Here is a 15,755-nt window from a genome sequence, read left to right as displayed (position 1 = left end):
AGTCTGCTTTGCTTTGCTTTTGTAAAGTCTTTCATTGAACTTGAAATAAGAGAAAAATGAAGGTGAAAAAATAAGTTGAATAAAATTAGTCCAAAACAAACATGCAAATTTGCAGTGCACGGTTGAGCATTTCTGCCCATGAAAAGTGCTTCTGTACAGCTCTCTGCAGGAAGCTCTTCACAGTCAAGAAGGTCATTTTCTTTTAGTGTAGCTAGCAAAAGTCTCTGATCATCCTTATAATTAGTTTAGGAGAAAGGTCTGGATGTAAATCTGTCTTTTAATCCATTCGACGAAATATGACACATTACTATAAACGCCAGGCCCCAGGACTTTGGAAAAGCAGACGGAGCCCCATGAAGTTAATCCAAATAATGTCCACTGTCCTCCAGGCTTCTCACAAACAAGAGGCCCACCGCTGTCGCCCTGCAATGAGTAGCAATGGGAGTTAGTAACTGGCATTTCAGGGCCGTAATGTGTGTCCATGCTATCCTGAGGATACAATAAAGCTAAACCCAGATTAACCAACTTGGAAAGTTTCAACAAAGCTTACCTTGTCAGCCTGTGGAGGAATTGTGCTTTCCGCTGTAAAAACAGAACTTTCAAATAAACATCTTAAACTCTGATCATTAAAAAGGTGGAGTGGCTTGGGAAGAAATTGTATTTTTTCCCCCAGAAAATTGAAAGACCTTTTTCGGGCATTTTCTGCACTTACAAAAATACGTCGTAAAGCTTTTAAAAACTATCAGAACTAATTACCTCAAAATTGACCTCATTCTAATTTAAGCTTGACTTATGACTATGGAAACTACCCAAAATGGAATAAAGATTCCCTCCACACACAGTACTACAAACATATTCTAAAATATCTATTTTCAAGAATCTGGCTTTGTGAATGAATACATTAACTATAACACAATTTGGGGTCCCTTACTACGCTTCTTAATAGTTCTTAAGACTTTTAAATTTGGCATAGTTGAATACAAAATAGGACCATTTAAAATTATTTATAATGAATATTTCATTAATAGCCTGTATTTTATTTCATATATATAGGGATTTTCATTCATGACATTTAAGGATTCCAGTTGAATTATATTCAGTTTTTCCCCCAAATATAGTTAACGATAAAATGCTATGGCATTAGAGATAGCAATATTTGCTACATCTGAAAACAAAGGTATATTCTGCACTGCCTCGAAAAAGAAGAGCTGATACCATGGGGGAAAAAAAAAGTAAATATGTGAATTCATTGTGGAAGGTTACAAATACTCGACCTACAGACTTTCAAAATTAGAAGCATATCTATGGTCTTCCTACTTGGTATTGTTGAAGAACATAGGACTAATGTTTCTCGATCCTTTTCTAAACATTTTCCACATAGTAGCTCATTTAATCTTAACAAAATACCTAAGAGTTTATATTATTTATTATATCTGTTTTGGAGATGTTGAAACTGAAGCACAGGTTAAATAACTTGTTCATTGACAGAGGCTGGATTTGAATCCAAGCAGCCTGGTAACAAGACTCTATAACTACTAGGCCACCCTGCGTCTTAGGAACATTAGTGAATATTATTGCTATGAAAGAGAAATTGGGCCCAGCACGCTGGCTCAACCCTGTAATCCCAGCACTTTGGGAGGCCGAGGCGGGCAGATGACTTGAGGTCAGGAGTTCCAGACCAACCTGGTCAACATGGTGAAATGCTGTCTCTACTCAAAATACAAAAATTAGCCAGGTTTGGTGGTGGAAACCTGTAATCCCAGCTACTCCGGAGGCTGAGGCAGGAGAATCGCTTGAACCCAGGAGGTGGAGGTTGCAATAAGCTGAGATCACGCCACTGCACTCCAACCTGGGAGACAGAGTGAAACTCTATCTTAAAAAAAAAAAAAAAAGAAGAAGAAGAAAAAGATTAAAATTTTGATTGTGCTGTATGCTTTTGTGTAAGTGATGATCTTTGAATTTGTAACTTTCCAGTACCCTAAGCCAAAATCATAAGCATAGAACTTGCAAAGAGCTGAATAAATTTTTCTGCCTAATAACCTAATTGAATTTTTTAAAGCAAAATTTATCTGTTACATGTATATAATGCTTAGACAAAAAAGAAAAATTTCCTAGAAATGTTTCACAAACTGTTTTCACAAATTTGTTTTCACGTATTTCATACACATAGGGTATTTCATTCTTGATTTCTCCTTATATAAAATAAATAAGATGCTCACCTATTGAAGTGGAACTATGATGTCAGAGAGTGATTAAAATGGAACGTGTTTACAATGTCAGCACATTTTCACTTCCAGATCAGACATTTAATAAAATAATTATTTAGCATCTACTTTTTGAAAAGTTCTGTGCTAGTGTATAAACAAACAAATAAGCACTGTTTTTGTCCCAGAGCAGCCTAAAATCAGCTTGGGTAACAAGAATAACTTCACATGAAAGCAAAATCTAAAGGCTAGAAAGAGGAGTTCAAAGGAATGAGTGATGACTTCCAGGTGGAGAGGAATAAAAAATGCCTTCCTGAGATGTAGGTTTTGATTTAGGCTTAGTGAGTCAGGTAGGCACTCCATTAAGTGCAAAACAAAAGGTGAAAAGCAAGCAATTAAAAATGAAAGTGAGACTACATCTAAAGGCACAACGGATCTGGTTTGTTCTTTTGGTCCTCTTTGTAATATTGGGCTTGAAAGCAACATATTTGGCTTCAGTATTGACTTATAGATTGTCACAGACAAACTCACACTTCATTATGTCCTGTTATGATTAAGGAAAATAATATATGTCATATAATAGAGGTTTAAGTAGAAACATTTGCTTCTGATACAGTAAAAAGTAGGTTTTGTTTTGTTTTCTACCTAAAGTTGTGTTAGAGAATATCTGGTATGCATTTAGTGTACCTATACCACTGAAATTCCAGTACTGAAGAAGTTGGCAAAACCTGGTTCCTATTAGGCATCATGATAAGAACATGCCTGTGCCTGTGTCTGTGGGCCTTCAGCTCTCTGTCAAGGAATCATCTCCCTTTCCCTCCTTTAGCAATTGCCAAGAGATGATCTTGAACATGTGCCAAGAGGTGCTAGTTTTTGATAAACCTCCAGATGACATTGGAGAGAGGGAGAAATGTATTTATATTAATCATTGCTGCCAGACTGCCCGGTTTCATATCCCCAATCTACCACCTTCATGCTGGCTGATTTGGGGAAAATTACTTAATCTCCTGTATTCTTGATCTGTTTAGGGAAAATAAAGACACCGCCATATGGGTTGATTATGATAATTAAATGAGTTATTAGAAAGCGTTTTGCAGAGAGCCTGAAACATAATAAGCGCTAAACTGATAGATGTTAATATTGGTGTAATTACTATTCATTGAATGTCTAAGTATGTGCCAGATATCATATACAGATATGTGAAAGATACAGGTTTCCAAATACATTAACTTAGTTAATCTTCATGGACAGAATTAGTCCCATTTTACTCATGAGAAAGCTATCCAGAGAGGTTAGATAACTTCACCATATTGCTCGTAATGGCAGAGATGAGCTCCAACCCAGATCTTTCAGGCTTCAAGTCCTGTGCCCCACACCCACGTCATGCTGCCTCCTACAACACTTTATTTTGGGCCTGGGAAATCAAATCCAGTCCTCCTGTAGAGAAGGGAGGGATTCCTTTACCACCATCCACCTCAGCAGGATGACGTGAGGCCATGAGGCAGAAAGGAGGGTGGTCTCAGCGAAACGCCAAGGGAGCTGTCTGCTCCCTCTTTCCCATGACAACTGTCTACGCAATCACCACAGGGCCATTTTCAATACCCTGATTTTTCCATTCTAAAATGAATCATCAAAAATATAATGCATTTACATTGAGCTAGTACTTAAGAGCACTGTTGTATCTTTTCTTCATTACTAAACTGTAGGGAGCAAATTACTCCAAAGCAGTAAAATAACAAAGGTGCTTCACAGCAGCATAGTATAATAACTGTCTTCCCCAGTTTTTGTTACAAGCTTATTTGAGCACTGGCACTTTTCCCTCCTTTCCTGGGAACCAGTCCAGTATAATGTTCGATGAGTGTCTATTAAGTAAAAATAAAAAGGCTCTACACTGTTACGTTAATATGTTCTACAAACTCTCATGGCCATGAATCCTGAGTATCTAAAGGTTGAGTTCAGTGACATTTGAGGACATGCTGGCAATCAAGTGAGGGCCCAGACACCACCAGTGTGATGACCCCTGAGACAGAGTTAGTCCTGTCTCACACCCTGGAAGTTGGGGTGTTGATGTGTGTCTTAATGCTATCACCCCAATGACTGACAATGTCCTTTCATGCCTGCCCTGCTTCCCGGGGCAGCCAGGTGGAAGCCATGGTTACTACTAGCTCCTCTTAGAACCTCATTTATCCTAACCACTAAAATGGTTGAATGAGATGAACAGGAAAAATTGTTTCTCTCTTGTTGCTGACCAAGGGTGATGTTCCCCATACGGTAGATGAGACAGTAGAAGGCACCCTGAATAAAGAGGATGGGTGTAATTAGGAGAATTGTGTACCAGCTGCAGGAAAATGTGCTGTACATAATTAAACATTTGGCAACAATTTTCAAAAAATATTTCCAAAGGGCCGTACGTGAGTAATAATGAATTTATGGGAATCCACTGAAGTTACTGTTGAAATGAATCTCCTTGGTAACCAGAAAGCAACTTACCATGCATGAATCAACTGTGCCAGACTCATAGCCAGCACATATCATCCGAGTGGTAATGGTCTTCATGTCAAAGTAGGACTGACACTGTTCCAGAGAAATAATGCGGACTTCTCCCTCTTGCAGCTTAAAAGGCACTGAATTTGAAAAAAAAAAAAAGAATATACATACGTTGGTAAAATGACTCAAAAGTGAGGCTAGTGAGGCTAGCCAAATATGAAATGCAAATATAAGTATGTTTATATCAAGAGAGGCATATTCTTTACTTGAAATGTCATTTTAAAGACACGGCTGGTTTGGAATCAGAATTTTCTAGTTAGAAGTGTTCATAGCAATTATTCAGTGAAACTCCTTTACTTTATTAACAGGGAAACCGAGGCCCAGACTGGTAAGTTGGTTCATCCTTATCATATGCTATAACAAAAACAATAACTACTACAAAGAAAATGAAACAATCAAACCAGAGCTCTGCTGGCTGCCAGATAGGAGGCTGCCAGCTCAGCGTCAACTCAGCATGATAGTCCTGCTCTGCTAAAATAGAGAAAACCTGTTCAATCTAACAGAGAAGGGTTATCCTATTCTTGATGAAAAGAATATGTCTCAATATGTGCCCCAGCAGCCATTACTTGAGGTAAGAACCTCTAATCCTAGAGGATATGACAGAGAGATGTCGAAAAGCTCAAAGCCATCCCTTGGTATTGACAGAAAGAATATGTGAATTCCATCTTGCTTGAAAGTTCTTGAAGAACGACAATGGATTCCTTGCAGCAAGGCAGTGTGAATCTTTCACTGTTTAGCCATTCTGCAAAATTATACACACTGTTCTTCTTTTAAACAGTGATGGTGAAGCATCACTGGATACCTTATAGGAAGAAAGAGCCATTTTTAGGAAAATCAATGTGATGCAGGCAGTGGATGTTTCATAGATTGTCTAAAGAATAAAAAAAAATAGCTAACATTTATTGGGCACTAGTGGGTCTCATTGTCTTTAATCTTTACAACACTCTGGTGAGTTAGGCAGTTGCTATTTTTTTTTCCATTTTATAGTAAGCTTGAAAGTTGTATAGTCAGATCAACCAGGTCTTTCTTACTGAATTCAGCAGAATTTTGCTTTTTTTTCAGACAGGATCTCATTCTGTGACCCAGGCAGTGATGAAATCTTGGCTCACTGGAGCCTCCACCTTCCAGGCTCAAGAAATCCTCCCACCTCAGCCTCCCAAGTAGCTGGGACTACAGGCACACACCACCATGCCAAGCTAATTTTTTTTTGTACAAACAGAGTTTCACCATGTTGCCCAGGTTGGTCTCGAACTCCTGGGCTCAATTCATGCTATACTACATGTGTGGAGTGTGCATTATGTTGCAGTTTCGCTCGGAGTTCAATATGGATATTGTCAGAGGATTGTTACATGTGAGTTTTTTAAAAAAAAGTCATTGACTTCTGCCTATTGAATTTCCTTTCCATTCTGTAATTGATGAAACAATGTAACTCAAAACTTATCTAAATTTTAAGAAAAAAATTCTTTCAAATATACAATTTCTAAGGCCAAAAACAGAATGCCAATATACATTATCATTCTTGAAAGCCATGGCATTATACTTGATATGGGCAGAGTAGGCAGTACTTAGAGTTTTTGTTTGTTTGTTTGTTTGTTTGTTTAAGTCTCAAGTGGGTGGATCACCTGATGTCAGGAGTTTGAGACTAGCTTGGCCAACATGGCAAAACTCTGTCTCTACTAAAAAAAAAAAAAAAAAAAAAAAAAAAAATTAGCCGGGCATCATGGCGCATGCCTGTAATCCCAGTTACTTGGGAGGCTGAGGCAGGAGAATCACTTGAACCTGGGAGGTAGAGGTTGCAGTGAGCCAAGATCGTGCCACTGCATTCCAGCCTGGGCGACAGAGCGAGACTCTGTCTCAAAAACAAACAAACAAACAAACAATCATTATTCTAAATTAGGTCAAACTGAATGAGAGAGTCCATTGTAGGGGCTGAGAGTAAGTACATAGTACACATTTTTAATTTCCATGTGTTTTATATGTTTAAGTCATCTACACAGCCAAACTATTTTAATCAATTGAAATAGTCAAATAGCAAATCAATATGCTTTCTTGAAGGACTTATAGGTTGTATTAGTTGTATTACAGATGTAATACACACAAGACCAAATCATAACATAAAATTGGAGATATGACCATGCAACTTGACTGCAGATTCCCAGTGACTGTCTCTATCATTGGGCTATCTGCAGGCAGTTAGAGACAGTCCAAAGCACAGTTGTGGCAGGTCTCCTCTTGCCACAAGGAAGCTCCAAAACGTTTATAGTAGCTCCCTGGAGAGAGATTCTGAGGTGTGGAGTGGGATTTTTTGAAACTGCATTTGAGCTTGACCATTTTAAATGCCATGGTTCATTATTAATGTCTATCTATGATTTGCACAGCAAATGAAGTGTGATACATCACTAAGTATTTATCATTTGTGGCTTTTTGTAAGAGAAAATGGGAAATTATGGCCAAAAGCTACCTAGTTTTTGGTTCTAGGTACTGGGTCGCATTCTGTCACCCAGGCAGTGGTGAGATCTCGGCTCACTGTAGACTCCACCTTGCAGGCTCAAGAAATCCTCCCACCTCAGCCTCCCAGCTGAGGAACACAGTGTTTCTCAGGCTCCTGAAGATCCTGGCTGATACGGTTTGGCTGTGTTCCCACCCAAATCTCATTTTGAATTGTAGTTCCCATAATCTCCACGTATAATGGGAGGGATCTGGTGGGAGATAATTGAAACATGGGGGACAGTTACTCTCTTGATAGTGAGTTCTCACGAGGTCTGATGGTTTTATAAGGGGCTTTTCCCCCTTTTGCTTGGTAGCTCCCCTTGCTGCTGCCATGTGAAGAAGGATATGTTTGCTTCCCCTTCTACCATGACTGTGTTTCCTGAGGCCTCCCCAGCCCTGCAGAACTGTGACTCAATTAAACCTCTTTCCTTTATAAATCACCCAATCACAGGTATGTGCTTATAGCAACATGAGAATGGACTAATACACTGGCTTACTTTTATTGCCCATGTGGCCCCAGCCTGTGATATAGCAGTACGTGTCAGGCTCTAGCCACTGCTCCGGGCTGGGCAAGCAGACAGGCCGGACGTAGCCAGTCTCACTGATGTCTTCATTTAGCTCAATGATGCTGATGTCATAGTCCACCACTGCTCGACTGTAGCGAGGATGCAGGATGATGGTCTTCACAAAGCGTGTCTGCATGAACACTGATGGATGGTCTAGATTGTTGATGCCAAGCACCACTTTCCAAACTGCAGCATTCTCTCTCCTAAAATTATAATTCAAGAGCTATTGGCATCTTAAACTCTAGTTCATCGTGTGAAATTCACATGTAATTTTAAATTAAAATTAAAACATTTTATTTATGTAAATAATGGCCATTTTCATGCCCACTTCTCAATGTATTCATGTAAGTGGCATTTATATAATAGCCTGAGTGGTTCGTAAATAAGTATTATTGTTGCAGAAAGCTTAGCTCATGATTTCTGAATGGGGCTGGTCTTTAACATAAAACTTCTTCAGTTTTAAAGGTAAGCAGAGTTAGTTACTTGCTTCACAGAATGAGTAAGATAATGAAAAGCTATGTAGAAGAGAGAGGGGCAAGAGGAAAAGTGAAAAAGAAGAACAAGCCAAAATTAAGACATTCCTCCAAGAAAGAGCAAGTGACTTGAAGAAATGCCAGAGGAACCCCCTACAGATTTCCAGCTCAGAGCTTAAAAAGGTCACCCACAACCTCCAATGGTCGTTCTCATAGTCCACTGTTTTTGAATACTTGTCAACAATATTTTAGTCGATTCCCACCTTAAAATACTTTCTTCACTTGACTTAGAGGTCTTGCCATGCTCCAAAATTTCTTCCAATCTCATGGGCCTTCCCTCTCAGCCTTCTCCTCTGGGTTCTCCTCTTTGGCTCTCAGTCTCCACATGTTGAAATGCTCTGGAACTTCACTCTCAGCTTTATATTCTCACACCCTTGACTTCATCTAGTCCAATGGTTTTAAATCTCACCATACCCTGGTGACTCCCAAATGTGTATCTCCAGCTCTATCCTTTCCCTGAGCTGCAGACCTAATGGTCATTGGTCTATTTAACACTCTCAGTTGGATGTTTGATCATAGCCAACATTTATTGAGGGCTCACTATGTATCTCACAGTATTTAAGCCTTCAGGATTCAGTTTACAGTAACTTAATACTATAACCAGCCCAGGTGAATTTTCTCTTTTTCTTACACCCAACACTGAATGTATCAGCAAGTCTTCGCCACTCCTACTTTCAAATATATCCCACATCTTACTGTTTCTCCCTCCTCCATGGCTACAATCCTAATCTAAGCTACTCTCAACTACTTGGACCATGCAATGGCCTCCCAAATCATGGTCCTTCTTCTAATCTTAGTCCCTATAACCCATTTTCCTTACTATCAGGATATGTATTGACTATATCCCCTATATCAATCAGAGCAATATTTTTAAAATAAAATTAGATCAATCCATCTTCTGCTCACTATTCTCCAAAAGCTTTGTATCACACTTGAGACAAACCCTAGACTCCTATCCCTGGCCTCTGAGGCCCTACACCATATGCTCATTCTCACCCCAAGGACTTTGTTGCTAATTTTGAACATGCCAAGAGCATCCTCAACTCAGGAGCTATTTCCCTTGATGTTCCCCCAGCTCTCACATCGGTCTTACCTTTACTCCTTCTCTTTATCCAGGTCTCAACTCAGACATCATCTGCTCAGAGCTGTTTTCCCAACCAACCTGTCTCACCCTTACTCTGTCCCCTTCACTCTACTCGATACTGCTTTAATTTTCTTCTCATACTATCCATTGATATCAATGACATTGATATAACCATTTGTCAATTCTATGTCTTGGCCCCTAGAATATAGTTATCTCTGTGAAGGCAGGGATTTGGCTGGTGTTTTTCACTGGTGTAGTCACAGGGCTTGGTACCTGGCCTATAGCAGGTCCTCAACAAGTGCCTGTTTAATGATGGCTCAATGAATGTTTTTGACTCTAACCACAAAGGCAGGGTCTGTTCTTCATTACTCCCTCCATTCCTTCCTTCACTCCCAGGCTCTCCTTCACCAGAATGGCCAGGATCAAAAATGTTGACATTTATTGGACCACAGTGTTGGGGCAAGGGTAGAGCTTTAATTGTGGGCACTCCTTTATACTCTGGTAATGTGAGTCAGCCACACCACCACTGTTCCTATTTGGGAGCTTGTGATCAAATCAACTAAAGTAGGTTGATTTGACTAGCTAGACCAATTGTTTTTCAACCCAGGCTGAACACTGAATCGTATGGGAGCCTTTAAAATAGTGATTCTCTGGACATCATTCAATATCAATTGAAACAGAAGCTCATGGGCTGGGTGGGGCATGTGAGTCAGTATTTTTAAGAGCTCTCTAGGAAATCTTAGGCAAAACCCCACCCACACCCCTTCTTTTCTTGGCATGCCTTTCTTTACCATCAGCATGGCAAAGATTCGAAAGGCTGAGATTTCAAGAGAGTTAGGAAGGAGGAACCAAGGTAGGAACTCGCTTGGTTTTTAGTATTGTTGGATACTTGGGCCAGACTCTACCAACAGACCCCCCTATATAGTCATGCATGTTGTCCTTTTTCCATTAAAAAAAATAATAATAATAATTTCAGGGATATCAGGGGAACAGACATCATTCAGTGAATAAAGAGGTAGAGATACATGGCAATTTCTCTATGGCAAGCATGGTGTTAGGGATTACAAGAATAAGCAAGAAAAGCATGATCCCTGCCTATACAAACATTATAATTGAGTGAAGATAGACAATTAAATAAACAACTAGATTAAAATGCAGGTAGTACTATCACATGAGCATTACAAGATAATATTACAGAATAATTTTTTTCTTTTTTTTTTTTTCTTTTCTTGAGACAGGGTCTCGCTCTGTCACCCAGGTTGGAGTGCAGTGGCATAATGACAGCTCACTGCAGCCTCAACCTCCCAGGCTCAAGAGATCCACTGGCCTCAGCGCCCCACCAAGTAGCTGAGACTACAGGCACACATCACCATATCTGGCTAAATTTTTTTGGAATTTTAGTAAAGATGAGGTTTTGCTATGTTGCCCAAGCTGGTCTTGAACTCCTGAGCTCAAGCAATCCTCCCTCCTTGGGCCTCCCAAAGTGCTAGGATTACAGGTGTAAGCCACCAAGTCCAGCCCAGAAGAATCATTTTTCATTACATAAAGCTATCACTAAAATAACATGCTTTTCTTTCTCTTTCTTTCCTTTCCTTTCCTTTTTCCTTTCCTTTCCCTTCCTTTTTCTCTTCTTTCTTTTACTTCTTTCTTTCTTTCCTTTTTCCTTCTTTTTTTTCCTTCTTTCTTCCTTCCCTTCCTCCCTTCTCTCATTCCTTCCTTTTTTACTCCACAGTAATGAGTGCATGACCATTTGAGAAGTTCAATATGTACTTGAGATTCTATTGTTTCAGACACCTGAAATCAAGCAATAATTGACTTCAAATTTCTGTCTATTTAATAGCTTCTTGCCCTTGAATAGCGTTACTAAGTTTTGGCTGTCAAAAACATTCATCCACATGCTTAAATCATAAGCAGTATTTTGAGTAATCGAACATTCCAATTTATTTGTAACAAAATTGAATAACATCAAAATTCTGGACTTAATTACTGTATTGAGATTAATGTAATTCTAATTATAAAAAATTAGTGTCAATAAAACTGCTAAACATTAATTTGTATCCAGTAGTCTCTTGTTACACAAGCTACTGTCTTTATGGTATTAATATCCACCAAAAGAAAAAAAATGTCCATAGGAAATTCACATACTTTTTCATATTCAGTGATGGCAGTGTTCTTTTCTTCTTTTTGTTATGAGTATATAATGAAAAATAATGTCTTTTTTAATGTCTTCCCTCCTATCACCCCGGGTATGGCAGAAACCAAAAACAAAACAAGAAAAAAACCCAACCTATTGTTTGAAAGAGTTTCCCGGGTTGAAGCAGATGTACACACATGGTGATTGTTACATCAAGCAAATACTAAGAAGAAGGAGTCAGAAGTAATGGCAAAGATAGCCCTGTGTCTGGGTAGAAGCAAAAAGAAGGAGGATAATTTCAGCCTACTTGAATGTCACATGAGTTTAATATCAATTCTAAAGTACGAATTAGCTGGATGTTGTTGTGCGCATCTATAGTCCCAGCTACTCAGGAGGCTGAGGCAGGAAAATCACTTGAACCCTGGAGGTGGAGGTTGCAGTGAGCTAAGATCATGCCACTGCACTCCAGCCTGGGCGACAGGGCTAGACTTCATCTCAAAAAAAATAAAACAGAGAAAAAAAGAAAAAAGAAAGAAAGAAGTATCATTGGAGAAACACATGGAAACACACTCTGATCATAAGACTATTTTAGTAAAAAGAGTTAAATTACAGCTGGGTGCGGTGGTTCACACCTGTAATAACATTACTTTGGGAGGCTGAGGAGGGCGGCTCACCTGAGGTCAGGAGTTCAAGGCCAGCCTGGCCAACATGGCAAAACCCTGTCTCTACAAAAAATACAAAAATTAGCTAGGTGTGGTGGCAGGCGCCGATAATCCCAGCTACTCAGGAGGCTGAGGCATAAGAATCACTTGAACCTGGGAGGTGGAGGTTGCAGTGAGCTGAGATCGGCCATTGCACTCCAGCCTGGGCGATAAGATCAAAAGTCCATCTCCAAAAACAAATTGGGGGGGGGGTTAAATTAGGCTACCAAGAAAAGAAAGCCAAGTATAGTGGCTGAAAATCTTCAGTTTAAAGGGAATTACTTGCCATTTGGCTGTCAAGCCTCAAAGCAGCAGCAAGGAGAGCTGGCACATCCTTAAAGAAGTTTGTGCAAAGAACTTCAGACTGTGAGAGGAAGGAAGCAGGCCAAGGTGAAGCCAGGTGAGAATCCACCAATCCCAGGGAAAACAACTGAGGAAGATGTTAAAACATCTTGTTCTTTGTTCTCACTGTGGATAGTATTTTATTCCTTGAAATCACATTTAGTGTCTAATTTGCTTCATGTTTACAATATTGTTTTAATAATAAATGCACTTTATAGACAATATTGAGCTTGTATGATTTCAACTTTCAATTCTTCAATTATTAACTCTAGAGAGAGAGAAAAAAAACTCAGCCACTTACATATGTCAGAGACACAATAGCATCCAGAGGAATTTATTCAGAATTGCAGACACAATGTCTCTGGAGGCAAAAATCAGTCCCTTTGGTTTGCAATTTGCCACACTCAGCTCTAGTTTAGACATGAAATTTTTCACTCAATTCAGCTAGTCAAATTTAAAGGTTTCTATCTTTATCTTTTCTTAAGAGTGAAAAATTTTCCTTCTCTCAGCCTCTCTGACTTTGCTTAGAATATCTTATATTTAATATTTTTCCTATTTAATAAAGGTAATATTATAATTAACACCTACGATAGAAATTTCTCTATTTTACAAGACTTATTCCAGAAATAGCATAGCTAAGTGGTGATTTGGAGATCATCTGAAAGTTACCAAATCAGCACTAAATAAAGAAATACCACATTATTGCATCATTGCTGTTCTACAAACTTTAGGAATCTCTTACTTTTAATATTGTGCTCTGCCCTTGGCATTTCATTTTTATTATTTTTTTATTTTTATTTTTAGAGATGGAGTTTCACTCTTGTCACACAGTGAAGTTCAATCGCGCGATCTCAGCTCACTGCAACCTTTGCCTCAGGTGTTCAAGCGATTCTCCTGCCTCAGCCTCCTGAGTAGCTGGGATTACAGGCACCAGCCACCACGCCTGGCTAATTTTTGTATTTTTAGTAGAGACAGGGTTTCACCATGTTGGCCAATCTGGTCTTGAACTCCTGACCTTGGGTGATCCACCCACCTCAGCCTTCCAAAGTGCTGGGATTACAGGCGTAAGCCACCACACCCGGCTATCCTTGATATTTTTTAAAATTATCTGTAACAGGCAAGGTAAAAAGATTTTTTTTCTTCAACTTTTATTTTAAGTTCCGGGATACATGTGCAGCAAGTGCAGGTTTGTTACATAGGTAAATGTGTGCCATGGTGGTTTGCTGCACAGAACAACCCATCACCTAGATATTAAGCCCAGCATCCATTAGCTATTCTCCCTGATGCTCTTCCTCCCCCACCCCCACCCCAACAGGCCCCAGTGTGTGTTGTCTCCCCCCGTGTGTCCATGTGTTCTCATCATTGAGATTCCACTTATCAGTGAGAATATGCGGTGTTTGGTTTTCCGTTCCTGTGTTAGTTTGCTGAGGATAAGGCTTCCAGCTTCCTTCGTGTCCCTGCAAAGGACATGATCTCATTCCATTTTATGGCTGCATAGTATTCCATGGTGTATATGTACCACATTTTCTTTATCCAGTCTATCATTGATGGGCATTTGGGTTGATTCTATGTCATTGTTATTGTGAATAGTGCTGCAATGAACATATGCATGCATGTATCTTTATAATAGAGTGACTTATATTCCTTTGGGTATATACACAGTAATGGGATTGCTGGATCAAATGGTATTTTTGCTTCTAGATCTTTGAGAAATTGCCACACTGTCTTCCACAATGGTTGAATTAATTTACACTCCCACCAATGGTGTAAAAGCATCCCTTTTCCTTCACAGTCTTGCCAGCATCTGTTGTTTCTTGGCTTTTTAAAAATTGCCATTCTGACTGTTGTGAAATGGCATCTCATTGTGGTTTTGATTTACATTTCTGTAATGATCAGTGATGTTGAGCTTTTTTTCATATGTTTGTTGGCCACATGAATGTCTTCTTTTGAGAAGTGTCTGTTCATGTCCTTTGCCCACTTTTTAGTAGGGTTTTTTTTTCTTGTAAATTTGTTTAAGTTCCTCATAGACTCTAGATACTAAACTTTTGTCAGATAAATAAATTGCATTTTTTCCCTCATTCTGTAGATGGTCTATTCAATCTGATGATAGCTTCTTTTGCTGTGCAGAAACTGTTTAGTTTAATTAGATCTCATTTGTCAATGTTTCCTTTTGTTGCAACAGCTTTCGGTATTTTCGTCATGTAATCTTTGCCTGTGCCTATGTCCTGAATGGTATTCTCTAGGTTTTCTTCTAGGGTTTTTATAGTTTTGGGTTTTACATCTAAGTCTTTAATCCATCTTGAGTTAATTTTTGTATAAGGTATAAAGAAGGGGTCTAGTTTCAAATTTCTGCATAAGGCTAGCCAGTTCTCCCAGCATCACTTATTAAACAGGAAATATTTTCCCCATTGCTTGTTTTTGTCATGTTTGTTGAAGATCAGATGGTTGTAGGTGTGTGGCCTTATTTCTGGGTTCTCTATTCTGTTCCACTGGTCTATGTGACTGTTCTTGTACAGTACCATGCTGTTTTGGTTACTGTAGAATTGTAGTATAGTTTGAAGTTGGATAGGGTGATGCCTCTAGCTTTGTTCTTTTTGCTTAGGATTGCCCTGGCTATTTGGGCTCTTTTTTGGTTTCATATGAATTTTAAATAGTTTTTTCTAATTCTGTGAAGAATGTCAATGGTAGTTTAATGGAAATAGCAATGAATCTATAAATTACTTTGAGCAGTGTAACCATTTTCACAATATTTATTCTTCCCATTGATGAGCATGGAATTTTTTCCCATTTGTTTGTGTCCTCTCTGATTTCCTTAAACAGTGGTTTGTAGTTCTCTTTGACGAGGTCTTCACTTCCCTTGTTAGCTGTATTCTTAGGTATTTTATTCTATTTGTAGCAATTGTGAATGGGAGTTCATTCATGATTTGGCTCTGTGCTTGCCTGTTGTTGGTGTATAAAAATGCTAGCAATTGGCCGGGCGTGGTGGCTCAAGCCTGTAATCCCAGCACTTTGGGAGGCCGAGACGGGCAGATCACGAGGTCAGGAGATCGAGACCATCCTGGCTAATACGGTGAAACCCCGTCTCTACTAAAAAATACAAAAATCTGGCCGGGCGAGGTGGTGGGCGCCTGTAGTCCCAGCTACTTGGGAGGCT

The 15,755-nt window shown here is 39.2% G+C and overlaps 1 protein-coding gene across 5 annotated transcripts in view; it reads right to left on the bottom strand.

Moving 5' to 3' along the window:
* The window catches only part of CORIN (corin, serine peptidase), a 266,093-nt gene continuing 250,338 nt past the window's right edge, over positions 1-15,755 (bottom strand). For 3 of the 5 annotated variants that reach the window (XM_011927324.1, XM_011927328.1, XM_011927326.1), the window contains 3 exons: positions 7,739-8,010; positions 4,695-4,828; positions 241-423 (listed from right to left, as the gene is read on the bottom strand). In XM_011927324.1, coding sequence (XP_011782714.1) covers positions 241-423; positions 4,695-4,828; positions 7,739-8,010 — 589 coding nt within the window. Of the gene's footprint in view, positions 424-4,694; positions 4,829-7,738; positions 8,011-15,755 lie in introns of all 5 variants that reach the window. The other 2 variants (XM_011927329.1, XM_011927327.1) reach the window with 2 other exon arrangements.

This window comes from Colobus angolensis, unplaced genomic scaffold (genome assembly GCF_000951035.1).
Source record: "Colobus angolensis palliatus isolate OR3802 unplaced genomic scaffold, Cang.pa_1.0 Scaffold71, whole genome shotgun sequence".
Lineage (NCBI taxonomy): Eukaryota > Metazoa > Chordata > Mammalia > Primates > Cercopithecidae > Colobus > Colobus angolensis.
This window is presented reverse-complemented; position numbering and strand designations above follow the sequence as displayed.